General features: G+C 35.8%; 2 protein-coding genes across 2 annotated transcripts; one reads left to right on the forward strand and one right to left on the reverse strand.

Moving 5' to 3' along the window:
* Positions 1 to 74: 74 nt before the first annotated feature.
* LOC113502727 (isocitrate dehydrogenase [NAD] subunit gamma, mitochondrial-like) lies at positions 75 to 12,330 on the forward strand. The gene is made up of 8 exons (XM_026884384.1): positions 75 to 414; positions 1,601 to 1,715; positions 4,026 to 4,177; positions 4,624 to 4,768; positions 5,309 to 5,451; positions 6,084 to 6,235; positions 7,175 to 7,375; positions 12,203 to 12,330. The coding sequence occupies exons 1-8, from the start codon at positions 176 to 178 to the stop codon at positions 12,262 to 12,264; spliced, it is 1,209 nt and encodes a 402-aa protein (XP_026740185.1). The 5' UTR covers positions 75 to 175; the 3' UTR covers positions 12,265 to 12,330.
* A 3,405-nt stretch (positions 12,331 to 15,735) lies between these two features.
* On the reverse strand, positions 15,736 to 27,034 carry LOC113502508 (CUE domain-containing protein 2). Its single transcript, XM_026884105.1, has 7 exons — positions 26,673 to 27,034; positions 23,172 to 23,303; positions 21,865 to 21,946; positions 21,238 to 21,364; positions 20,469 to 20,632; positions 19,962 to 20,091; positions 15,736 to 19,032 (listed from the first exon to the last, which is right to left on the reverse strand). Exons 1-7 carry the CDS (start codon positions 26,836 to 26,838, stop codon positions 18,970 to 18,972), a joined length of 864 nt encoding a protein of 287 aa, XP_026739906.1. The 5' UTR covers positions 26,839 to 27,034; the 3' UTR covers positions 15,736 to 18,969.
* Between the last annotated feature and the right edge of the window lie 757 nt (positions 27,035 to 27,791).

Consider the following 27,791-nt stretch of genomic DNA (forward strand, 5'->3'; position numbering starts at 1 on the left):
AACAGAAATCGTTATCTAAACTGTCAAACAAGAACCAATGCTGCCATCTATACGCACGTTTTGACATAACAGCGCCACCTGACGGCAGAAAAGTGCACAACGATCTGCCATTTTCCGCCTTCCTTTTCCTGTGATTATTTAACAGTTGGGGCAAAAATTTTGCGCAAAATACACGATGGCTGTAAGACTATTATCAAAGTTAAAGGTTCTGCCTGAGATTCGCGGTATCGCGAACGCGAGTTCGGCGGCCGCGCCAGCCTCGTTGTCGGATTTTGATATGCAACATAAGACCCCGGTTGTGAGGAAGCAGCACTTGATTCCTAAGGCTCACTACGGTGGTCGTCATGCAGTCACCATGCTCCCAGGTGGAGGCATTGGCCCCGAGCTGATGGGCTACGTCCGAGACATTTTCAAGTAAGATATAACCCTATTTTGCTGGCACTGAACATAAGCTGATCAGCTGACTACTTCTCCAAATAAAACGCAATTAATTATCTATTGTTACTTAACCATGTCTTTAAAACATATTCCTAGCTATATCTAATTACTGTTTGCCTTTTTAACATGTATTTAATTAATAAAGTTTATATTTTTATGGTAAAACCTTGAATTTTCATCCCATTGTCATGTAAATAAAATTTTAGCTGAGCAGTTTTAAATTGTTTCTATAAATAGTTTAATTAACAACTGAGTGCTAGTATTGTATATCTTTGCTTAAACAATACTACATCATGTTGCTAGCTATATTGGCAGTGCTATATAATATAATTTATTATTTACTTATCTGTAAGCCGAGTTTTTCACACTGATCGAAAATGATTTCCTTCAGAACATTTTTTGTTTGATGGTTATTAATTGCTCCTTATTATAATAAGCATCTTTATCACAATAATATTTATTGAAACTGTAAACAATAAATATTGTTGTTATTATTAATCTAATCTATTAAGCCTGAATGATCCCCCTGTCAATGAATAATACTTCCATATGTAATTTATTTCCTCTAATTCTCTAATGTATATCCTACTAATATTGTAAATGTGACAGTTTGTATGTTTGTTTCTCCTTCATGCTAAACTACCAGTTGGATTTAGATGCAACTTAGTACACAGCAATTTAATTACACATAGTATCCTACTATACACGGTGATTTTTTTGTCGTCTTACAAAAGCAGCCCAGATCATGTATCCGACGTAAAATACCCCTAGGCGCGTTTATTGGTTTTTTTCATCAACTAAGATAATAGATATGAAGAAAAAAAAAACAAACTCTTAAAAATGATAAAAATGCCGCCGCCCGCGCCCCTCATCATTGTTACAAGGCTCGGACCGCAACAGAGCTGTGTTTCTAAAACTACGAATTGCATCATAATATTGAATAAAAATTGCATTTTAAATTTATTCAAATCTCATAAATACCTATTTCTTTTTATCATGAACGTGTTCTAATCATTGTATACATGAACTGGGCTGCTTTTGTAAGACAACTAAAAAATCACGGTGTATTTCAACAACTACAAAAACAATATCTATTCATTTTAGAAAGCCGTGTTTCCTTATCATTATCCAGTTGGTTTTAACTTAATTTATATATTTTCAGATACATCGGAGCCCCTGTAGACTTTGAGATTGTAGACATTGACCCCACAGTTGATAACGACGAGGATGTGCATTACGCTATCACAACCATCAAGAGGAATGGTGTTTGTCTTAAGGTAATATTATAGCTAAATATGTATGGAAAAAGGTTGAAAATTAAAGTAAAATTTTGTGGAAATGTGCCACCTATGCTAAATTGCTCATGTTTTGCCTGATTTGGAGACACTTTTTTTTACTTATATAAGAATACTAGCTGTTGCCCTTGACTTCGTCCCCGTGGGTAGAAGATATAAGTTATGATTTATACCTGCCCTGTTTTTTTCACATTTTCCATTGTATCTTCGCTCCTATTAGTCGCAGCGTGATGGTTTATAGCTTAAAGCCTTCCTCGATGAATGGTCTATTCAACATTTAAATTTGGACCAGTTGTTCCTGAGATTAGCGCGTTCAAACAAACAAACTCTTCAGCTTTATATATTAGTATAGAGTATAGACAAGTTGGAGTACTAATGTGCAAAAAAAGAAGATAGTCAATACGTCTCTCTAACTCATATATTATATCAAGTATAAGACAGGAAAAGTTTCATAAGGAAAAGAAAAAAAACAATTCTATTTTATAAAATTTGTTTCTTTGCTTAGGTTTATTGTAGCAAGAAATAAGTTGGTGTTATTTCTTTACATAATGATAATTATACATTTCTCAATTAATCTCATCTTTAAACAAACCGGATTTATCTTAATTATCATGTGACCAATTAATCTGATTGACATTAATTATTATGATGATTGCTCTCGTAAACAATAGCTTTTGTATGGATGCTGAGCATTCAATAGTTTTTTTTTAATTTCACAATCTATAAAAGTGGCAATGAACCGTTCACACTGGAGAACATGGAGAGGTCTATTACCAGCAGTGGACACCTATAGGCTGAGATGATGATGATGATAAATCTATAAAGGTCTTAATATTTAAATAAAACCTTACAGTGGTTACAGCTAAAGTATATAGTCTTTTTCCAGAAAAAAATGGAAAGACAGTTTCTTTTTTGTTATTGCTCTAATTGATTTTGAAAATTAAACCAGTTTCGTTATTGCCATTAATTCTCATGTTGTTTTTGTCCTTGACATTTCGTCCACTATCCTGCATGTGTACCTTTTAATGTAATTTTCAAGGGTGCAAGCTATTTACGTTTATATGACAGACAGAGTTTCTTTAAAATTTATAGCTTTAGTATAAATTTTCATATCACTTTCTTCATGTTTATATGTCTGTTAATTGATTTGACCTAACCTCTCCGATAGAGGTCTAGGAGATAGCATTATCTGTGTCTGAGTCCCTTTGTACACAAGGCAACATTAGTCTCCAATTACAGATGACTTAGTACATACATACCTACGTATCGTGATACTATGATGATGATGTCCTCGTAGACGTTTCTGTCGACGGCGACACCCTGGCATATACTGGCAGCTTGGTGTCGATCATGTGCACGTATACTTGCGAAACCAAACTTGGCCTTGAACACGCGGTCACAAGTAGCGCAGTAGAGATGTCCTTGCGCGTTGTAGGTGTAATTGTAGGAGGGCTTGGGACTCTGAGACGGTGTTTGACGTCTAGGTTTTCACGACGCCGGTGTTCAAAGTGATACTATGAATATACGTGATACTATACCCATAATACGTGCCTATTAAAGACCTCTTCGAAGTATGACGGCAGTTGCGTCGTGGGTAAGTAGTCAGATATTAGAAACTCGTGTGTTGTAGCAGTTTTATACGCCTTCAGCTGTAACCAAAACTAAAGCTATTCGTCAGTATCTATGATTTATCCTATCTGTTTTCCAAGTATGTTTGGGTCGGCTTCCAATTGAATTGGATACAGTGAAGCACCAGTGTTTAACAAGGAGCGAAGGCCTATCTGGCCTCTTGAATCCAGTTACCTGGGCAACACGATACCCTTTAGTAAGACTTTCTAGGTTCGGACTACCCGTAACGACCCTCAAAGATGTATGAATAGAAACAGACACTTCCGAAACTCGGAGGAATTGCTTATGACAGACAATTTCAAGACATAACTTGATCCAGGCTAATCCAACCTAATATATCTGTAATTTACCAGCATAAATCTTCTTCTTCTCATATATAAAAATGAATTGCTCTTCGTTAGTCTCTCTAAAAATCGAGAACGGTTTAACCGAATTTTCTTATTTTAGTCTTTAAATATTCTTGGAAGTCCAGGGAAGGATTAAACGGTGTTAAAATATGGAAAATATGCAAAAAAAGAAATTGTGTTTTGTCTGCATTGTGATCATCGTCTGTTAGGCGGTATGTAGTTCGCTGAGACAGCTAGCCTGTTCTAAAAACACGACACCCTATACATAAGGATCCTTAACTTGTATCTCAATAATACAACAATATTTAAATTCCAGGGCAACATTGAAACAAAGAGCGAGGCGGCCTACGTGACGTCACGCAACGTGGCGCTCCGCAACGAGCTCGACATGTACGCGTACGTCCTCAACTGCAAGTCCTATCCCGGAGTCCAAACCAGGCATAAGGATATCAATATTCAGATTATCAGGTAAATAATAGATTTTGTAGCTTTTAGAATGTGTTTAAGTTACGTTAGGTAGATAGAATTTGATTCTTTCAATTTTGACTGCACGGACAGCCGAGTGGTTGAGGTTACCACACCAAAAACCACTGTGCACGTCATGTCATAAGCAATGAGCATTTGTGTGTTCCACGAATGCTTGTCCAGAGACTGGGTGCCTTTGTGCATGTGAATTGAATATTTGTGAAACCCCCCGCGATACAAGGATTAAATTCGTTAATGCAGGCTTATTTAAAAATAAAATCTTAGCGCCCGTTTCACAATCATTTTTTAGTGATCACCGATTAGCCGTTATCTGGCAGATAAATTGAAAAATTTGATTCCTCATATGAAAAAATCTGTTAAATAATTTAACGGGATAACGTGACGGTGGTAAAACAGGCCCTTAAAGCTACTTCCATGCACTTTCTCAGACAGAACACGGAAGGCGAGTACGCCATGTTGGAGCACGAGTCTGTCCGCGGTGTCATCGAGTCCATGAAGGTGGTGACCGCCAGCAACTCCGAGAGGGTCGCGCGCTTCGCCTTCGAGTTCGCCAGGAAGAACAACAGGAAGAAGGTCAGATATTATTGTTAATTAATAATCTACATACTTGGCAAATGCAGTGTGAACTAAATCCCTAGCCTGAAAAATGTGGAATCATATTGACTTGGGAGGCCTGTCTCTATTATGGCAGTGGACCTCGATAGAGTTGTATTTGAATTGTAATTTATAGTCTATGTATGTGTAAGAGTTTAGAGCTTATATAAGCCCGAATGCCCAGTCAATGCCAAACCAGATGATTTGCTTTATTTTTTTTAGGGACAAAAAAAGTTACTGTCGAAGGGTCTCTTTATCGGTGTTTAAAAAATTATTTTATCTACAACGCTTAGTTATGAGATTCGATATTGGTGAACTTTTCAATCGGAAAAACAAAATCATTAACTAAACAAATTTTAACCTCATTGTAAAAGTAATAAAAAAGACTCACCCACACAGATATCCTCCTTGTAATAATGTTAATTATCGCTTGTCGTTTATATCTTACATATACAACAACAACTCACCAAACAAATTGCAACCTTATCACCCACAAATAAAGTCCGTTATCATCCACAGGTGACAACAGTCCACAAAGCCAACATTATGAAGTTGTCTGACGGTCTGTTCTTGGAGACCTCTCGTCGCCTCGCTAAGGAATACCCCGAGATCGAACACAATGATATGATCATTGACAACTGTTGTATGCAGCTTGTTGCTAAGTGAGTATATTTAATTACTAGCTGTCGCCCGCGACTCCGCCCGCGTGGACTTTAGTTTGTAGACAGACAGACTGAGTTAATCTTGTGGTACGCATATATCACTAATTTAAATAAACAATATTTAAGTTATTTCAAAGCCTTAGTCTATTCCTAAAAAACTAAACTAAACTTTGTTCCACATTACCCTGATTACCCACCGTTACAACCCTTTTTTCAATTAAAAAGTTGCTTATGTCGTTTCTCAAGCTCTAGACTATCTGTGTACCAAATGTCATTACCATCGGTTGTCGCGGGGATAGAACTTTCGATGCATACCTGCTCAGATCGATCTGGCTCTTTCTTCCAAAGGCCAGTCCAGAAAAGACACTGCATTTATTTAACTCATTGTGGAAAACTAAATTGTCTCGACTTTAAAAGAGGAACCCTGAGTTTGTTTCGACATTTCTTCTCAGGGTAGCCAGCTAGGTAATGTCCAGCTAGCTTAAAAAAACGACTTGTAAAAGTGATGACGTCTATCCTATCTACGTCGCTCTCCGTAGTTTTGTCGCGGCGCCGACAACCACTAGGCTATCCTTGCAGTCGTATTAAAAAATAGATACCAAACTAGTACCACCTTCCTATCTCCTCCCCAGACCTCACCAGTTCGACGTGATGCTGATGACGAACCTGTACGGTTCCATCGTGTCCAACGTGGTGTGCGGCATCCTGGGAGGAGCTGGTCTCCTCTCCGGCAGGAACTACGGAGACCATTACGCAGTCTTCGAGCCTGGTACCAGGAACACCGGTATGTTTTCATTCTACATGTTTTAACTTCCGACCCCAAAAAGAGGGGTACAATTAAGAGGGGTAAATTTGTGTGGTTTGGCAATAGGGTAGATGGCTGGGTGCGAAAAGAAGAAAAACGCAAGAAGCAGTTCTTTGGGAATGTGTTTATGACTTCTGAACAAAAAGCGATTTTGTTGTATGGTGTTAATAGTATCCCTATGATACTGCAATCGCCCCCCAACCATATTTATTTCGGAACAAAAATAACGTTTTCCGTATGACATTTTTATGCCTTTTGTTTATCATTATTTGTCTTATTTATTTTTCTACGACTCCCGCCTTATAACCCTTGTGTCGCGTGGGTTTGACGAACGCAAAAAGACACCGAGACTCAGGACAAGCATTCGTAGATGACACAATCGATCGAATAAGCGACACACAGTGGGTTTAGCGTGGTGGTGGCTAACGTCAATGCCCATTAGCGCAATAATAATTGCCTTAATTTTTTGATGTACCGCCGCTTGAGATCTCGCCTCACTCTGAACGGTAATTTTTCCGCGTTAAGTTTTCGCTACACCTAGGGTTAACGTTCATAATCGCGATAATTAATGCATTTCTCTTTAGTATGGCTCCAGCTTCAGATGAGCTGATAAAAATTATATGTAATCTTTTTATTTTATTCTTAACTAGCTTTTCGCCCGCAGCTTCGTCCGCGTCAAGGTCGGTTATATCGCGTTTCCAAGAGAACTCTTCAAAAGTCCGGGAATAAAACTATCCTATGTTCTTTCCCAAGGTCAACTCTAACTCTCTACCAAATTTCATTAAAATCAGTTCAGTGGTTTAGACGTGAAAGCATAACAGACAGCCAGAGTTACTTTCGCATTTATTATATTAGTAGAGATTGCCCAGGTTTTCTTTTCTTCTTCTACAAAATTGACATTACTACCCAAATTCCCAGGTACCGCGATCGCCGGTAAGAACATAGCGAACCCGATCGCCATGATCAACGCGTCGGTGGACATGCTGGAGCACCTCGGCCACCACTTCCACGCGGACCTCATCCGCGCCGCCGTCGACAAGACCATCAACGTGGACCGCGTCATGACGCCCGACATCGGCGGGACCGCCTCCTCCACGGACGTCGTCAACGCCATCATTGGTAATATTGGACATTAGATTCTATCTGTATTCTAGAGCAGAGTGGGGTTGAAGGCTGGGGTTTGACGGGTACCTGTTCAATTTTTTATTTTCTTTTTAAAATAACTCCTGAAGTAAGGGATGCAATCCTTGTTTCGCGGCGAGTTCACAAACATACAAATCATATGCACAAAGAGGGTGTCTTTCGTCATTTTCTCAGCTCACAATAGGAACTCTCGGGTAATCCCGATAAATAGTTACGCGTGCGTAAACCGTTATCAAATAAATATGTGTATACATTAAATAATAGAACGACTCCAGCATTAAGGAATTTAATCCTTGTAAAAAAATGTCACATGCACAAAGACACCCAGACTCAACATGCATTCGTGGATCACACAAATGCTTGTCTTACGCGGGGATCGAACTAACACATCGCGCTCAGTGGGTTTGTGTTGTCAAATCTGTTTTTAAAGTAAACATCGTGAGAATGATTCATTATTAAATGATGCAATGGTTTACTCACGCTTATTTACCGGGATGGCCCGACTGTTGGTTTCCTACTCCCTATTTCACAATTTGACAAAAACATGTCAGATTCCAGCCTTTCAGTTTATTGTAGTTTTTTTTGGACTAAACAATTATAAAGTACGTGCATTGGAAAGTCAACCTTCTCACCGTTGAAATAAAAATGCTAATGCTTTTATCTTGTTGGTCCAATAAGTAGCTACAATGTAGTATTATTGTGTAGAATTCATTTATTATTGTTGTTTCACACGCTTATATTAGTTTTGACCTTATCAAAAACTAGTTTTTGAATGCTGATCACAAATATATTAAAATCGTATCCTTTTTCAACAAAACTATTGAAATAAATACGTCTAAAATAATCTAGATAAGTTGACAATCGATTGATTAGCATTTCAGAAATCTAGTGTCACAGTTCATAAGCTCGTGTTTCGATTATTTTATTGTAACGCACTTTTCATTTATTCCTGGTTTGTGAAACACAGATCAATATAAAAAGTACTTAATTTATATACCGTTCAAATCTTTTGATAAGATTTCTGGTTGGTTCTAAGACTTATTCATCGATTAATCTCAGTCGTGACGTCAGATGATTTGTTGGGAAATTGATCTGACAACTAGAAAGCAGTATTCAAGCTTTATTTTATTAAAAGATTACTTTTATACAACATTGGTACCTATATATTTTTATAATGTTGTAAATAAATTGACGTCAAATCCTAAAAACACAATATCTGGATTTGCAAACCTCTATCATACGAAACCGTTATTTTAATGACGCCGGTATGATATGTTTAAAACATAGTAGTCAATTCTACACAATTTTATTGAAATTTCAACTTCTTTCAATAAAAAAAAACGTATGTTTTCTTTACCCTATGAGTGCAGTCACCACCATATACCCTCATTAAGGTTGCATCAGGCGCGGATCCAGTCCTCAAAGAAGGTTGTGGTCACAGCCACCCGATTATCAGCCAAGTACAGGGCCGATTGTGCTATTTACAATGGTCGAATTTCGACCTTGCTTCAAAACAATCATGCCTTATAAACGACATGAATTTGACTTGTTTCCTTTGTTCTGAACATTAGGCGTTTAGCCTTAGGAATGGGAATGAATATCGTTTTACTATCCGACGATGTTGTCAAATGTGAAACGGTGACGTAATAATTAGATTTGGGTTCCATGGATCCGCGCCTGTATCGCGTAGGAGACTAGTCTGAGGGTATCGGAAACTTGTGTTGTCATGTGAAAGACGATCATCAGTCAATTAAACCTACTTAAACTCTAAAAGAGTAATTGTGATACAAACAATCTAGTTTTTTCTTTCTTTAAATTTGACACTCTGCTCTTTATTACTCCACTAAATTATTTTCTACCAACCAAATATAATTTAGTTGCCCGCCAAAGTATTATTGTCGCTAGACAATGCGTTAGTGAGATAAGTTTGTAATTTAAGCAAATGAGCTTTTATATTAGAAATCATTTACAAGAGTTATCTCTTATGAGTATTAATAAGCGTATTTAAAATATTATACGTCAGTATTTTTGTAATAGGTAATTGAAAATTACGTATTTATAAATATTAGCATAAGCGGCCTTTTTTAGAGATCACAGCTAAAATGTAAGTGCCAATAAACTTTCATCTCACTAGCGCCATCGTCGCATAGCGGCAGTTTCACGCAACTTTTTCTAATAGACAATTTTATTGTATATTTATTTCAACCGTTTGTTTATGACCGAAAGTATTATCATCATGTTTTTAGTTACTTATTTATTTTTTATTGTAGATGATATTGTTAATAAATTGGTAATTTTATTTTTAGTGTTGTTATTGCTATTTTTACACCGGTTAGCATGAAAAGTGAAACGGAACTTAAGTTTGAGATGTTTAAGGCTTTAATTATTAGTCCATAATTAAATTAAAATCGCTACTGACTCTATATACATCCATATATTTGCTATAGTGACAGAAAAATCTGCTTTATTTATTTTTTTGAACAAAAAACGATTCCCGCATAATTAATCTTAACCTTGTGTCGCGGGTTTCACACCCGCTGGTCTGAGTCTGGTTTTGAACACCCAGACTCAGGACAAGCATTCGTGGATCGCACAAATGTTTGTCCTACGCGGGGATAAAATAGTAGTATTTATACTTAATTTAAAGACACCCATTACATTTAAATATATCCATCTCTACTTTATAACTTAAAAAACAGAGATAGAACGATTAAACCACGTCTCAGACTGAGTGATGTTTCAGTTTTCGGATTTATTTAGCAAGTTGAGTGCTTATTTTATTTATTCGAAATTATCGAATGTAAAGTTTAAATTGTTACGCAATATTCTAAAAAACGACACTTTTAATGAGTAATTATTAATGAATTAAGTATATTATTAATGAGTATTTTTATGTGAGAAATAAGGTATTGAGATCATTTAGCACTCAATTTGTTTTAGGTATATTTCTCTTGCACAAAGCATTTCTTGAATTCATTGAAAATATACTGAATTTCAATATTGAAAACTGAAATTCGTAAGTTCTGGTGATCAGTCTTCTCTCTATATAGGGAGAGGCTTTGCCCAGCCGTGGGACATGCTTTAATATTACCTTTATTCTCAAATGGTCCAATATGCTTTGTGCAAAAGAAGCTAAAGTATTCGTAATTGCTTGACCCCCAGTAGATTTTAGTATTGCCAGCTTTAAAAATCATACACAAAGCAATTTTTAATTTTCATGTCCTAGCCCGTATCAGTTCAAGAAATCAAGATAAGATTTGTCCAAAACCTTGTCCAAAGTAAAGGTCAGTCGTCCAAACAAACCTATATTAATATTATAAAGAGGTAACGTTGCGGTTTCTTAGGTTTACGCGAATGTTAGACATTAAAATGAAACTACTTAAAATTTTATCGCGGTTTAATTTGGTCACGGGCAAACTGCAGCAGTCTGCCCGTGACCATGATACCTGCAAAGGTGTCGAAACATAATCAATTTCATTTCAAGAGGTAACGTTTTTGAGATTGTAGCGTTGTTTTCATCTCTGGTACTGTAGAATCCGTTAGAAAGAACATTTAGTTACATAATACCACGTTATATGGGCGTGTTCTTGGCTATATAATGATAAATACAGCCCAATGACTCAATAATAGGGATGATGACATTTTTTTTGCAGTGTCCGTCTTGTAGTTTTTTGTATAATAATGGATACGTATTTTTAATTTGTACCGCAAACATAAATTGACCAAATTACAGTGAATGAAACTTACGCGTGACGTCACGATTGAGTATAAATTTTACTTTATCGTTACGTCACAAGCCCCCTCTCCTAAACTTTAAAGCAGTTACTCTTTGTCAATTCTAGTTTATCTGAAAAAGGAAAAAATACTTGTCTCATACTTTTCAATTATCTGAGGGACTAGATTTTTTCTTTTTATACCCAGTCATCATTCCTATTTGATAGTCTTAATAATATTTAGCATAGAGATAGCTGATCTCTGAATGGGTAAAGGACTTGTTGGATACTTTTATACGGATAATACCGGGTGGTATAGCAGTACAATGTTGTATTATTTTGACATCCAAAACTTCAGCTATTTTAAATAATAAACAACTGATTCAAAATTGATAAGTGACAGCGTTAAATGAAAAATGAATGAATCAGTTCATCCAATCCGAAGATAACGATGATTTATGAACTTCCTATTTTTTGAAGTCCGTTCATCTTTTTTTATTTGCCGTGAAATAGCTGTTATTTGGTTCATCAAGTATGGTATAATAGTTTTTATATGAAGTCAATAGTATGTTTTTGTTGTTAAAATAATATTAGTATTATTTCACCTCCATTTAATGGTTTTCTTTGACTCGAGTAGAAACATAGATACAGACAGACATTAGAACCGTCCATTTTACAATCGAAAGCCTTTTCATGTCCATTTGAAACAAATATCATCATTCCTCACAGCAAGCTTAGTAAGTACTCATTATCTCGCTTTTCATTCTGTGTATACTTGCATAACTTTCTTGAGAATAATTCATCATCATCATCATCACTTAAAAGGCGCAATTTACTCACGCGTATTTATCGGGATTGCCCGACGAGTTTCGCTCATGATTAAGGACTCCGGTTGGGTCCGAAACTAGTCGGACGATCCCGATAAATACGCGTGAGTAAACCGTTGTCTTTTAAGTACATTTTGTGTACCTTGTCTACCTAACTGTAGTTGAAAGAGACTGCTATATGCCGAGTTTTGCCGTCTCTGTCCCACTGCTGGTGTTGCTAGTTGTTTTAATAATGTGACTAACAAAAACTCTCCGATTTGCAGGTAACGTGGAAGATTGTATCAAAAGTAACTCGGTGTTAACTAATTATAAGTATTCAATGTAGAAAGGAAATCAATAAATATAGTAAATTATATTATGTATAGAAAATAAATTATCTGGTCGAACCGTATATTGGTTTTTATTTTTCAATACAATTGTGAAGCATTTACGGACTGTATGATGTTAGAATAACAGGATAATAAACCCTAATTATTAACAAACCCTAATAAAAAAATTAACAAGGCTAGCCATTGCTCTATCAAACTTGTTACTTACCCGTTTTTTATATTACCTCCCGCTTATCCTATTCATATTATATAGCCCCTTTTTACCCGGGAACATCCTCGTGGACATTCTCCACCCTGGGGAAGGCGGAGAGGTATGCAGACTTCAGACAGAACCTGGATTAACACAGGTGATTTTATATCCCCATCAGATCATCTTCGATTTCTAGCGGAACTGGCAACAGTAAGTTATAGGTAAATAAAACAACTATATTAGGGATATCAATGATATACTTCAGTACAATTGTTCACACAGGACTTAGATATGACAACGTGCGTGGTCACGCATGCAGCAGTACCGGCTTCGAGAATAATTATTAAATAATCCTATTATAATTATATAATAAATGTGAAACATTGTATGGATGTTTGTTCGTCTTTCATGCAAAACCACTGAACGGATTCAGACGAAACTTGGTACACAGATAGTTTGTAACGAGGATTAACATATAGGATAGTTTTTATCCTGATTGTATTTTCCCGCGGGATCATTCTCAATTTGCAGCGGGCTTAGCCGCTGACGACAATGGTTAAATATTATTAGTTGTGAAGTCATTCACAACTTAACAATCTTAGTTTTGATAGCTTTCGTTCACAGATTATAAAATTCCGATATATTATATATATTATATTATTCATTATTAAAACTTATTAAGATGATGCGAACATTGCAGGATACATATTATAAATTACTTGTGATACCACAGCTTTCGCAATGCATTGCGACTCGCCTCATGCAAATAAACCTAGTTTTATTACATTGTGTAAATTACTGTTGGTATAGAAAATACCTAGTATTTATTGCTAAGAAATCTAAAATTAATGTTACGTAGTAGTAAACATTGCTTGTTATCATGTACTAACCGCCTGCAGTGGGGAAAACATGGGTAAAATCACAAGCTTAGTGACCTATACTTGTTCTCTAGCTGTGGGGATACTTGTAGTCTGGCGTTTATTAGTCTTTGTTAATGGCGCCCACCGTGGGGCAGGTCAAAACTTTATCAATGCTCGCTTTCTGTATGAGGCATTCAGTGGGACAGTCATAGGCTTGAAGTCTTATAAATAATGGCGCTCACCGTGGGGCCCACCACAACCATTCGAACCATCGATGCTGGTTAATATAAAAGTCCCGTCCCATGGTAAGGGGGACGGCAACTAGTCGATTGTAATGCATTTGATTAAAATATAGTATAAGTAAGATATTTTCATAAACAAAACATTGTTGATCCTTACAAAATTGGATCGTTTGTTATATCTAATGAGATTCAATACACGTCAAATTTAAAAATAAAAATATTTGACAACTAAAATGCATAAAAAAGTGGTAAACACTTCTTAAAATACTGCCTATTATATCTATTTTCGATATATAGAAAACTATACACGCAGTAAAGTAAAAAAAAAAATGATTTAATAAATAAAAACATTAAATTTGTTCAGCTGCTTTCAAAATACTGAGTTTCCAAAAAGCCGGTACTGTTTACAAAATTCATTACAACTATACACAATTATTATTTTATAATACAGTAAGTATTTAAATACAAAAAATAAATCATAGAAAATAAATGCGTGGAGAGACTTATAGTTTTTATTGCACCTGTGATTGCCGCCATTCTGTTCTTTATCGTATCAAAATTGTATTTAAAATAAACGTCTTAAAAATTTGTCCGTTTATCTATTGGTTACAAGGTCCATGGTATAAAGCTAGACTAGTCAGATATTAAGCAGTTATGGTCCATCCACTATTTATCTGTTTCATTTACGGCGAACGTCTAACCAGACTATAAGTTTCAAATCTTCCAGCTGTCAAAGCGAGACAGCATGAAATACGGTATAGCGTTGACTCTTTCACAACTGCAAGAGATCTGAGGAGGTAGGAGTCCTAACCTCCTGAAATAATAATTGTGAGATAAGTTTGTTTTTCCCACGTTTCTATGCACTAACTTTTCTTGTTTGTTTGTCGTTCCGAACTCAATTTTGAGGCAATTCCCGATAAGCTAGCAGGCTGAAATTTTCAGGATAGCTTCAAACCTGATGACAATGCTATTTACAACTATAAAAACGGCTGGACTGATTTTGATAAAATTTGAATGGAGTGTCATTTAAAAACGGGTTTTCAGATTTTTTTAATCTACTAATTATTTGGTTTATTTCAAATACAATTTTAGATAAAAAGAAAACGTCAATACAGTTGTTATCGGCGTCTCGCAGTTAGCTTTGTATCATTCATAGATATATTTATATAAAACAGTTTCTTTCACATCAAAAATAAGTTTTAAACATTGAACGAAAGTCACTAAACTTTATGAATATAATTGAATAAATACATGGTATATAAGGATATTGTCACCGAGGTCGTCCGCGACGAAGGTGGTGTGATGATCTTGTCAAATACGCGGGGCACAAAGGGTCAGAAATCGCAACAGACAGAGAGGTTTCGAAGAGAAAGGGGGACTTTGCCCAGCAGTGGGGACAAAAACAGGCTATTGAAAATGTATATATATACGAAACTATATAAAAAAGATATCCACCCTTGAAAGGGAATTATTATACAAGTTTGTTTGAGTTATTGTTGACCTGTTCGTAATATAAAGGTTTACAAAGTGTAAGTATACAATAACTTATATTTTTATAGGGATACATTTTTCATTATCGCAAGCATTTTTCTCAAATTGTCGTCTGATTTTTAATAGTATACATTTAACACGATATACTGTCTGATATTAATTAAATTAGATTTTATATTTATTATATTATAAATGGATAAATATAACGTTTTTTTTTCAGTGACTTTCGTTGACTGTTTTTTATAAACAGCGTCTTTTAAAAGCCTTAATTTTGATTAGATATGTTATACAGATATTTCTTTTTATACTTTTAAAATATGTTTTTAATTTATAGTGTCCTCTACATTATAAAAAAACATTTAAGTGCATTTTCTTTCCTTCCAATGAATTATGACTATTTTTATAACACTTTATGAAAAACACTTGACACGTGCTTGTTATGGTTGTACCTTCAAAGTCATAACGAGCTTTCGGCTATCATTTTTCACATCTTGAGCAGTCGTTACAGGTAGTCAGGAGCTAGAAAATCTGACAACCAGTCTTACTAAGGGGTATCGTGTTGCCCAGGTAACTGGGTTGAGGAGGTCAGATAGGCAGTCGCTCCTTATAAAACACTGGTACTTCGCTGCATCCGGTTAGACTGGAAGCCGACCACAACATAGTTGGGAAAAGGCTAGGATGCAGAGTTGTGTCAAGTATTTATTTACAATCGGATGAACTAATATAAATTCAATTATCTTACCTTTTCATGTTTTGAACATCAGAAAGAGAGAGAGATGTATTTAAATATTTTTATAATCTTAACATCTTTTTAAATCTGTTTTGTACCTTGATTTTCAGGGATCCTTATAAATAAATCCCTTGATACAATCTATGAATGATATTTGGCTATACATAAGAATTGAATTCGTTAATGAATTTGTTTTTAATAAATAGTAATTAAATTCGATTTAAATGAGATTCAACAATAGTCAATGAATATTTATTTAGAATACAAAATGAGGGTATTTCAGTATTTTTTTAACTGTTCAGAAATTTAGTTAAAGGGGCCTTTTTATAGTTATGGAAAGTCTCTTGAAGTGGTTTCCCAGCAGTGGGATATCAGACCAGAATTATTTAGAAATTTACTTCATCATACTTTAATAAAAATACTATTGGCAAGATATGGCATAATTTGTATATACCCTCATTTAGTAATTCTAAATAAATATCGAGTAAGAAGAAATAAATAAATTAGCAAAGCTAAGAGTTAGATATCTTAACATTTTAAATTCGAGAATTTGTTAAGTGTATCCATAGCGTTTTGGCATACGATTTAGCACCAAATTTTGGCGAAATATCATTTTTTTAATACAATCTTTTCTATCACAATACCTTGAAATAATAACTTTATTATTTTATTTTTTGTATGACAAACTAAAATTCAATTTGATTGAAATATTAGTAATTTGGATTCTTTTATAAAGAAATGTTTAACTCACGGCTCTATAGAGATACGAAAGATGAGTTTTCTTTTGCTCAGCAGTGGGATTCCTCGGTCTAGTAAATATTTTCATTATGCAAATTTATTTTCTTCTTATTATGTGTGCAGATTTACTATAAAAACATCGATTACCTAATTAGGTTTGATCTTTTAAAAGTAGGAACGTTTTTGTGCGCTTATATCAAGGTAAAAGTTATTTACTTGTAATTTTTATTAATTCCAAAGTATTATAAATAGTCCAGATTGTATTATTTAATTAAAAAGCCCAAATCAATAAGCTGGTCCTTGTTGGAATAATTTAATATTTTCGTTCGTTAATTATTTTTCGGCTTTTTAAGAAAGGCAAGTAAGAAAATGGATATTCAACACTTGCAAATTGACGGCAAGTTGGGTAATAATAAGAAATTTTATGGTACTTTTTGTGCAATTTATGCAACAATTTAATTTTAAAAGATTTCCACTCGATATTAATTAACGAAAATATTAAAATTAACCCCACAAAAGGCTTGCGAATAAGAATAAATAGAGAGACAAGTACACAGCTACGCTGCATACAAAATAATAAAATAAAAAATCATCTCATTCAATGAGAAAAATTGTAAATAAATCAGTCGTTTCAGAAACTATTTAAATAATATAATTTATTAAATAACTTGATAATTGATAATGATTCATTCATTCCTGACTATTGTTAATTGTCTTCAGTCGACTAAAACTTTGTCGGGTGGCTAAAAGTGACTAGCCACCGTATTTTTAATCGAAACTTAACTTTTAGATGTCTTTAAGTCTGTCGTTATTTTATACAGAAACGACAGACAGACAGACTGTGATACAAAAATGATTTACATTTATGTATACGGGTATACAACTTTATTGTTTGACTAAAAAAGTATAAAGTGATACAGTTGACTAAATCTAAATTTCGATTGCAGTCTTTAATTAATTGCCATAGACTAATAAGACCACAATGTTTTAAGTCGTATTATTTGTTGTCTATCTAAGTCAGATTGTGTTTATTGGCTGACTAAATTGTTTTTAGTCAGTCTGATCAAGCACGCCAATTATTCGGCAGTGCCTAAAAACTTATTACTAATAGTTAACCTGGCATCTATATAGTGATGCAGTTTTTAACCTTAAATAGTTATTAAATATGAGATACAGACAATTAACACCGATTTATTACTAAGTATAGATGATTAGTTGACTAATTTGGGACTGGGTTTTGGGATCAAGGGACACATACATACATACATGAATCATTACCACATCATCAATAAAACTAAATAAAATAATCATCACAAAAGCTGCGAACGTTTTTTATTAAACGTTCGTTTCAAATAACTATTTTTGGAACCTAAACTAATATAAAAACCGCTTAAGGGGTAAAATATTAAATTAAATGGCATCACAATCACAGATGTATGTAAAAACTTTAAACCTATCTTAGGAATCACATTTTTAATGATAATAAAATTATAATAAACGTACGAAATCACAGGTAAACAGATCATTATTCTTAAAACTATTGGAAATTCAAAATGGCTGGTCGGGCCGCTAGAATGGCGCTTTCTAACCTCCATCTGACAAACGTCATTGTAACTCGGGCGACATTTTAGCGCTCCGCGAGTCAAATACACGGCGTCCGACCTTTTCACGCTTACCTTAAGTTTCCTATCTTGAACACACACCTCTCTCGTAACCACAGAAATAATACTGTGCCTAAAAAGCTTAAAATTACAAATAAATACATTTGAAATTAAATTTACAATAAAATTATATACTAATTGTGACGTATTAAAATTAAATCTTACAAAATCAGTACTGGAATTAAGCGGAATAACGTAAAGTTCTTGAACACGCACTTTCTTATTACTAAATCTACGTATTAACGCACGCCCGCTCATAGTTTCACAAGATCGCGAATTATAATCACAATCGACTAACTTACTTAAACCGCCTAAATCTTCAAAACTCGGCAACCCTAACATCCGACACAACTCCGTGATAGCAACACCACAATTCAACGTTCGAAATTTGAAATTCACACTTCCGTTTCCGGCACTATATATCGAATATGATATTATAATATACACACTAAAGATTATATAACACTTTGTAAGTGCAGTCAAATTTAAAATGGTTACGCATGACACTAAGTTAGTTACGCTGGGGTCCGCTCGGGGTCGCGGGCGTGCGGGGCTACTGTCACTGGGGAGAGGACTACGGGGGTCACTTACAACGAGCTTATACTTAGTGGGGTCACAGGGGACGGGGCTACTGGGAATGGGGTCATAGGGACTACAGTTACTGGCTTTTCTAAGCGCAAAGGTAGTGGGATTTCTAGGGGTATAATGGGGGTTAAAGGGGTCTGGATGGGGACATAGGGGGTCGCGCGCGGGCTCCGCTTGTCCACTGTACTGACGTGGTTTTAATGGTTAAGGGCAATGCTGTTTTTTGGGTTTCTTCAAGTGTTCCTCGTCAATCCCAGATTTGGGGACCTGGAATTTGTTTGAATTTGATAACATTAGTTGGGTATGGTTCAACTCATTTGTGCTCGCGGCGCTATGTGTGTATTGACAGCAACTTTTTATAATAGAAGTTTTAACTGACGCGGTTGGTCCGTAGATGGGTGACTATATTTGTCATAGCGAGTTCCTCCGTGTTTCGGAAGTTGAAAATTGTGGGTCCCGGCTGTTATTCCTACATCTTTGACAGTCGTTACAGGTAGTCAGAAGCTAGAAAGTCCGACAACCAGTCTAACTAAGGGGTATCGTGTTGCCCAGGTAACTGGGTTGAGGGGGTCAGATAGGCAGTCGCTCCTTGTAAAGCACTGGTACTTAGCTGAATCCGGTTAGACTGGAAGCCGACCCCAACGTAGTTGGGAAAAGGCTAGGCCAATGAAAGCCGATGATGTTTTTATTTATGTGACAGTGACACACAAATGAAAGCTGTGTTAGTACACAACGTCACTGTATATATACAGACTACCCACACATGACGCCGGTCGCAAATATGATTTGAATTGACTATATTAATGATGGAAGGTATATTGTCAAGAGTTCATGTTAAATCTGGACTCTTGGACAAATATTATTATTTTATATTAATATTGGTAGGGAGAATAATCATTAGGGGATGTTAGTCATTACATTTTAGAAATAATCCTTATATCTAGATTGTATGCAGATTGAATATATTTTTAGTAATTTATATTCTTTTATGGCTAAATTACTTAACTGATTTTGACGAAGTATATTTCGCAAAAAGATAGTTTATGGTAACCGACATTCACGCAGGCAAAAAATTACAATTTACAGTTTCATAAAATGTTATTTCATTGTTCAGTTAAAAATTATTTCATTTCATTTCATGGACTATACAATAAATAACGAAGTATAATATGTGTAAGTAAGTTTGTTATCCATACCTCAGTATACCGCTCGCCCTTAAGCGATACAATCTTGTTGTCCCTATAGCGAACCATCTTCTTAGGCTCAATCTTGGGAGCGAGCGGTTTGTGTTCCTTCTGGTCAGCGTTCTTATCAACGTAGGAATATCTGAAATATAAAATATGAATATTAGTCTTCTATTAAATATTTTTATGATCATAATCATGTCATCATATATTTATATCATCTCCTAGTCCTTTTAATTCCTATGCCTCTTATCGGGGTTCTATTCTGAGGGGTCGCAAGTTCGACTCACGACCCACCTCGTTAGCTCATGATTAAGGACTCCGGTTGGGTCCGAAACTAGTCGGGCCATCAAGATAAATACGCGTTACCGTTGTATCATTTAATAACAAATCATTCTCAAGATAGTTACTATCGAAATTTGATCCTGTTATTCAGCTCATGGTCATCGCCAGACGCCTGGCCCTGCTCGCGCCGGTGCAGCAGGGTGGATCTAGAATGTTCTAGAAGACGCTACAGACCTGGCTATGATCCTGTTCTTGAGCTCGTGGTCGTCGCAGAGCGGCTGGCGCGCGGCGGAGTGCAGCGCGGCGGCGGAGAGCGCCTGGCCCTGCTCGCGCCGGTGCAGCAGGGTGGCCGCCGCTCGCTCTACGTCGCCCTGAGCTATCGACACGCAGTGCTTGATCTGGAGAAATAAGACAGGCGTCTTGGGAATAGAGAATAAAACTAGAGAAGTCAGCTTAAGCCTTGGAATTCAAGAGATCCGAGTGTAGAAAACGAGCACCAGACTGCGTGTTTAATTAAGCAAAGCGATGCTGTGTAGTGGAGAAACGGATAAATATTAAATTTGTCCCAAGAGGGACAAAGCAGTCGGTGCCTACTTCCAGTCTAACCGGATGCAGGTAAGTACCAGAATTTGACGAAAAGCAACTGCCTATCTGACCTCCTCGTAGTTCGACTGCTTGCCAGACTTCCTAGCTTTTGACTAACTGTAACGACTGTCAAACATTTATAAATGACAGTCTTGACCCACAGTTAAACATGCCTTCAGAAACACACAACCTGTAATTGGCTTTTTGTCAACTATGTTTGTTTATTCATTAAGTTTTATCTTTTAAGCTGTAAATCTTCCACGTTACTATAAATAAATCAATAAATAAATGGTCACCCCATCCACAGACCCAACGCATCAAGCATGGCTTGACCTGTGATCGATCAACTTGTACAGTTGTAGGTTAGCCATGAGCTCCTCATATAACCTGCCTAAATTTGCCTTTCTTTTTAACTTACCTCCATAGCACAGGAATTTGGGAACATCTCTGCAAGTGCTCGACACTGCTCAGCATGCTCATCTCCCTCCAGTAAGGACCGCCGCCCGCCCTCAGCACTCTCCGAAGACTCAGAGTTTGAGTGAGAACTGAAGATGCAAACAGCAGACAAGTGATCTTAAGAGATGTCAGCAAGATATGGAACCTATTAGGGCTGATGTCTGCCGGGGAAGCGGGAATGTCCGAAAAGGGCAAAGGAAGGTATATGGGTGGGTTTTAGTCAGTAGTCTTCCACTCCCTTCCGCTCAACCCAAAGCGAAAGGAGTCGTTTGATGATTTCCCAACCGGAAATAAAGAAGGGTAACTTGTTGTTAAGGGTTGTTTTTCTACCAGGTAACCATAGGGAAAATTTACACTAAGTTATTTGAACAGGATAATCACACTAATATAATAAATTCGAATGTAAATGAGTGTGTGTCTTGTATGTTAAAATCTGCACGCCCATATGATCCGATTTCGATGAAATTTGGTATTGAGGTAGCAGACACCTTGGATTATCACATGGGCTAACTTTATCCGTCTTCGATAAAGAAAAATATCCAGGGTAAGCGCAGCCGAGGGTAACAGCTAGTTATAAAATATATCTTACCGGTTATTCTTAGTAACAGGTGGTAACATTTCACTTAAGTTCTGTAGAGTTAGACTAATTTTATCGCTGCCAGCAGAATCATCTGAAAAATACAGGTTTATACAATACATTTCGCCTTACGACAAATAGTCATTAATAATATTAATACTAGGATAAAAAATTCGCTGTGCTGAACAAGCAAAGCCGAAATATTCAAAATCAAATTCAAACCCGATGACAATACCATTTTCAACTATAGAAACGGCTGAGCCGATTTTATTAACATTTGAATGGAGTGACATTTAAAAACGTGGGTATTTTGATTTTTTAAATCAATTAATTATTTCTATAATCTTGAAGGTTTTTCTATAGACGCTTCTATACGTTTTTGCCTACGTTATGTTTAAATTCCTTTCTGTTCAACCCACCCCTTAAAAGGGTCTAACTATTTTTAGTAGCATTGTCGAGGTCACTTCCCCACTCCATGGATTACATGTTTTGAACATTCAACGACCCATCACTAACGCTAATATCTATAAATAAAAATCACACATTTTATACAATTCTTATGGGGCCGAAATGGAAAGGTATTAGAAATTAACTGAATATATTCAGAATGGTGTGGGTATTATAAATATAAATATTAACCAATAGGGATGACGACCAGAAGCCGACCCCAACATAGTTGGGAAAAAGCTAGGCCGATGATGAGGGATGATGACAAATATTTTTATCATATGCAATTGTCTGTATTTTTTCTTTTGTCCCGCAATCATAAATTTATCAAATTACCGTGATTGGAACTTAAGCGTGACGTCACGTACCCTCTCCTAAATTTTAAAGCGTTTAACTTTGTCAATTACTTTTGTTCAGATAAAGGCAAAAATACATATGTCTAAACTTTATCATCCACCTAACGAACCTAAAAGATTTTTGCTTTTAATAATTTTTGCCGAGTCATCATCCCCATTCTATTGCACAGGTAGCCCAGTGGTTTAGTTTGCCACGACAATATACATTGGACTTGAAGTCTTCCCAACACAGTAATGCTCGTTATAAATCAAAATTATTAAATGATGCATAGGTTTACTCACGCGTATCCATCGGGAGTGCGATCCCGCCGCGTCAGCTCATGATAAATACGCACTCCCGATAAATACGCGTGAGTTAACCGTTACATCATTTAATAATGAATCAGTCACACGATAGTTACTATAAAAAAATGTTCTTTGTGCATGTGATTTGAACGTCTGGGGAAACCCCCCTTGATAAAAATATTAAATTATTGAGTGTTGACGACGTGTATATATAAAAAGGGTACTTCTCACCATGGTTTGATAGAGAATCTGTGTCATCTCTTCGCGACAGCTCAGCCTCCAGCTCCAGAACCCAAGAGCAGACGACACCAGCATCCATGTGAGCGAATTCTGGTACGTATGCTGACATCATCTCTATAAACCCTGGAATAGAGAAATATAGTTGATTCATTTACTCATTAACTTTTACATATAAAGAAAAGAGAGAGAAATACGTTGAGTTATGTAATTGATTGCGAAACTACGAAACATGAGAAACTGTGTGGCAACCAACACCTGTTACGGTATGTCCTGTCATGGTATGGACATGTCATGTGGGGAACTGTTGGGAAGGCGTTGAGTATGGATGTGGATGGATATAGGACGAAGGATGGATTGTGTGAAAGACGATATGGCTGCAAAGAGTGTTTCTTGTGAGATGACACATAATTAGATAAGGGCAAGGGAATTATGATGATTTATTTGCTCATTATGGTAAACTACATTTTCTGGGCTTTAAAAGCGGTGATGATAACTGAGTTCGTTTCACCGTTTTTTCTCAGGGTAGCTCGTTAAGAAAAATCGACTTTATCTTCAAAAAATACGTGTAAAAGTGATTACGTCTACCCAATTTGCAGAATAAATGATTTCGATAGTATAGTATATCTACGTGTCCCGCGTTCTTCAAGCTTCTGTGTGATCCACGAATGCTTGTCCTGAGTCTGGGTGTCTTTGTGCATGTGACTTGAATGTTAGTGAAACCGCCCGCGACACAAGTGAATGGTAAGTGGATGAGGAAGTAAAACAGCCCTGTAATAAACCTGTGTCCGTTTTTCGCATCTACAAACGTCTTACTTTAAGAAGTAGATTGTTCCTGGTATAAGGAATTGTAGAGTTGTTAGGAGGTGTTAGGACTGTTGTATTTTAGAGTTCCTTGCCGGTTCTTCTCCATGGGAATGAGAGTCGCTTGTTCTAGTATCTAGTTTCTTAAACGTCTGTTTTAGCCCTTAGTTATTGGGTTAAGGCTACCTCGCATGGTATTAAAGGCCCTAAGATCTTTATATTGCGGAACTTAGGGTAATGCGAATGAAGACATTATCTTTTTCGATGTCCGTCGGATAGTTTAATGGTTAACTAGCTTTTCCTCTTAGGCCCACCTGCTACAAATTGAAAATGATCCCACGGCACCAAAAGATCGGGATAAAAACTATCTTATCTGTGTACCATGTTCTCATCAAATTCATTTAGGAGTATTTGCGGGAAAGAGGAACAAACATCCATTCACACAAACTTTCGCGTTTATAATATTAATAGGATATTGGTTATTGTGGCTGAGGGCGAGATTGCGAATATAGTTTCTACCATTTTGAATCCAGTTTGTTATTGACATGTTTTCTTTCACGAGTTGTTAATTGTGCCTAAGCATAATAAAGAAAGTAAAAACCTTAAAAAAAGTCGCTGAGACACTTCGCCTTTGGGATCGAACCCGCATTTTGAGCCAACAAAACCATACATAGAATCGCAAGGCCACAACATTTGCTATTTTGTTATTTAAACGAAATACTCCAATCTACAAGTCTACAATATATGTAAAAAGGACAAGACTATTTTGAAAACCAAATCAGGCGTCAAATAAAATACCTACATGTCTACATATAATATAACAATATCACCTTGATACAGCATGTATACTGAAAATATAATAAATAATAAATAAATAAATGGGGAAAACGTCACATACATTGTTCTGAACCCAATATAGTTTTAAAAATGTAAATATTAGTTTAGTTTAATTTATTGTAAAAAAATATTTTAATTGGAACCCAAAGTAAGTTGCTAAAGCACTCGTGTCATGGAATTCAGATACAACGAAGGTACCACAAACACCCAGACCCGAGACAATGTAGAAATGTGAATTTTTACATTGCCCGGGGATCGAACCCGGGACCTCAGAGCTAGGCGACACCTTGAAACCGGTGTTGTCCACACAATAAATATTAATTTGAAGTTCATAAAGTGGTATGTTTTACCCTATTTTGATTTAACTAAAAAGTTTATAAAAAAGTAAAGAATAATGAAGAAATATTAAAGGCCTTTTTTTGTAAGGCATCCTCATCCTCAGACTAGAGTCTGAGACTACCCGACTAAGCGGGTACCTGCTTAGTCGGGTAGTCTCAGAGTCTTACTGTTTGACTATATAAGACTAACAAGAAATGGTGCCATTCTTGTGGTTAGCCATTACAGTTGTGTGTATAACAAGTATTAAAGAATTATAGTATTAAACTAATAGTGCAAGTTAGTTTCTCACTCATCATCGGCCTAGCCTTTTCCCAACTATGTTGGGGTCGGCTTCCAGTCTAACCAGATTCAGCAAAGTATCAGTGTTTTACAAGGAGCAACTGCCTATCTGGCCACCTCAATACAATACCCCTTGGTTAGACTGGTTGTAAGACTTTTCAAGCTTCTGACTACCTGTAACGACTGTCAAAGATGTAAGAATAACAGCCGGGACCCACAATTTAACGTGTCTTCCGAAACGCGGAGGAACTCGTCTTGACAAAGATGGTCACCCATCTACGGACAAACCGCGTCAAGCGTAGCTTGACCTGTGATCGAATCACTTATGCAGTTATAGCTAAGCCACAAGCTCCTCTATTATAGTTTCTCACTGGAAATTATAATTGTTTGCTTCCTTTAGCCATCCATGTCTGTTCTTTTATAACAGGGGTGGATGGTCCCTGGTAGATACCTCAACACATTTTTGATTAAAGCTCCGATCAAGTCCTTTGCATGTATTCCTGTGTCCCCATAGAAGTCTTTTAATGAAGTTATCCCATGCCAGAATAATAATAAATGAGGCCCACCAACAAGATGTAATAAGTTACTGCTGTGATTATAACTTCTGAATTTATTCAATAGAAACGGAGAGTGGATTTATGAAGAGGTGATGATAGAAGCAGTTGGTTATGATATGTAGTAGAATTTCAACAGTTAATGTAATGTTTTCAGCAAGAGTCTAAAGTATCTTACATTGATTTGAATAGATATAAATATTTTATAAGTTCATGAATGATATTGACCGTTTAGTTTTAAAGATACCTGAATAATCAGTATTTGATATTTTTTATAAACATAAATGTCTAAGAAATAATTTATTAGTTTATTTTTTATTATTTTTATTTTTTATAAATAATTTTTAGTAAAGTGTTTTCTTTTTAAAGTTACTAAAACAATGATAAAATATTTAAATTAGGAACTATTTTATTTTAACAATGAAAGGAGGTTTTATATGATTTCCTTTGTTTTAATTATGAATTATCTGTCAAGGCGAGCGTGTTTTGTTATGCGACTACGTAACACGAATCGAAAGACACAGTGGAGTGACGAAAAACAATGCAAAATGAACAATAATGAGAGATGATACGGTATGCACTAATAAACCACTTTAAATAGATTTTTAGTCAATAAATGACGCATTTTATATATGGATATTAAAAGTATGGATACTTTGTAGTTTTTCGAGAATTTTCTTACCTTCCACATCGAAACAGGGGTCCTGGGATGCTTCTTCTAGAATCGAAATCACATACGAGAGCACAATATCATCAATCACACTTAAATCCGCATTCGGGACGTGTTTTACAATGAACTGAAATAAACTCTCCTTAACGAGAGACTCTTGTTGCGCTATAGCACTCATTATTACCTAAAACACTTTAATTTTGTGTAAAACACTACTAGAATGTAAAGTGTATTCAGAAATATCGTTACGGGTGGCTACACAGTGTATAATGTAGGTTTTATGTCTTGTAATGTCTCTTTTTAACGCTTTTCTACAAGCCCTTTATGTTTATGCAAAGACAAAAATTGTTTTGTGAAAATTTCAGCTGTATTTTCACGGGAAAAATCTGGGATAGAACTGCGAAAATCAATACAAATGTAAGTTTTTTTTATAAACAACTTTTTGTAGTTTTTTGGGCTGGCACACGTTTGCTCGCATACAGCCAAAGTATGTTGTCAAAATATCGATTTTTTATTTCGCAGACGCTTTCATAAATTGAAATAAATTATCTTTGATAAAATATTGACTATACAGTACGTTAAGACTAATAACAAATAAAATTACTCATAAATAGTGGTATTCTGATTAAAATTATTTATCATGAATGTGAAGGCAAATGACAGTTGGAGTTTTCGAACGAAACGCCTGTCAGAGAGGTGAAAAGTGGCGGCAGATTTTAAAAAAATATGCGTCCACTGTCCAGTTGATGATTTGCATAATTTGCATTTCCTTCTATCGACTTTGTAAGTGAAAAATGAATAGAAAATTGGTAATTACTAATTAGTGATTATACCGGTGGGCGGTATGTGGGTGATGCGGTGTAGTGAGTATTTTATTTTGAGATTTTCGATTCACATAATTATATTATTATGCTCGACTACAGTCTTACAACTTTTCGAAAGAGCCTGAAAAAGGCCTTGCAATAAATAGTATTTGATTTAATACAAAAAGCAACAGGTTTTAAAACATTTGGTAAATGTTTATTTGATGATAACTACTTCTTCCGAACCCCTTGGTTAGCAGAGCTCTTGCAACCGTCGCTCCTTTTCTTGAATCGAATTTTGTTTTGGGTGTTCGATATTTTTCACTTC

This window comes from Trichoplusia ni, chromosome 17, assembly GCF_003590095.1.
Source record: "Trichoplusia ni isolate ovarian cell line Hi5 chromosome 17, tn1, whole genome shotgun sequence".
Taxonomy (NCBI): domain Eukaryota; kingdom Metazoa; phylum Arthropoda; class Insecta; order Lepidoptera; family Noctuidae; genus Trichoplusia; species Trichoplusia ni.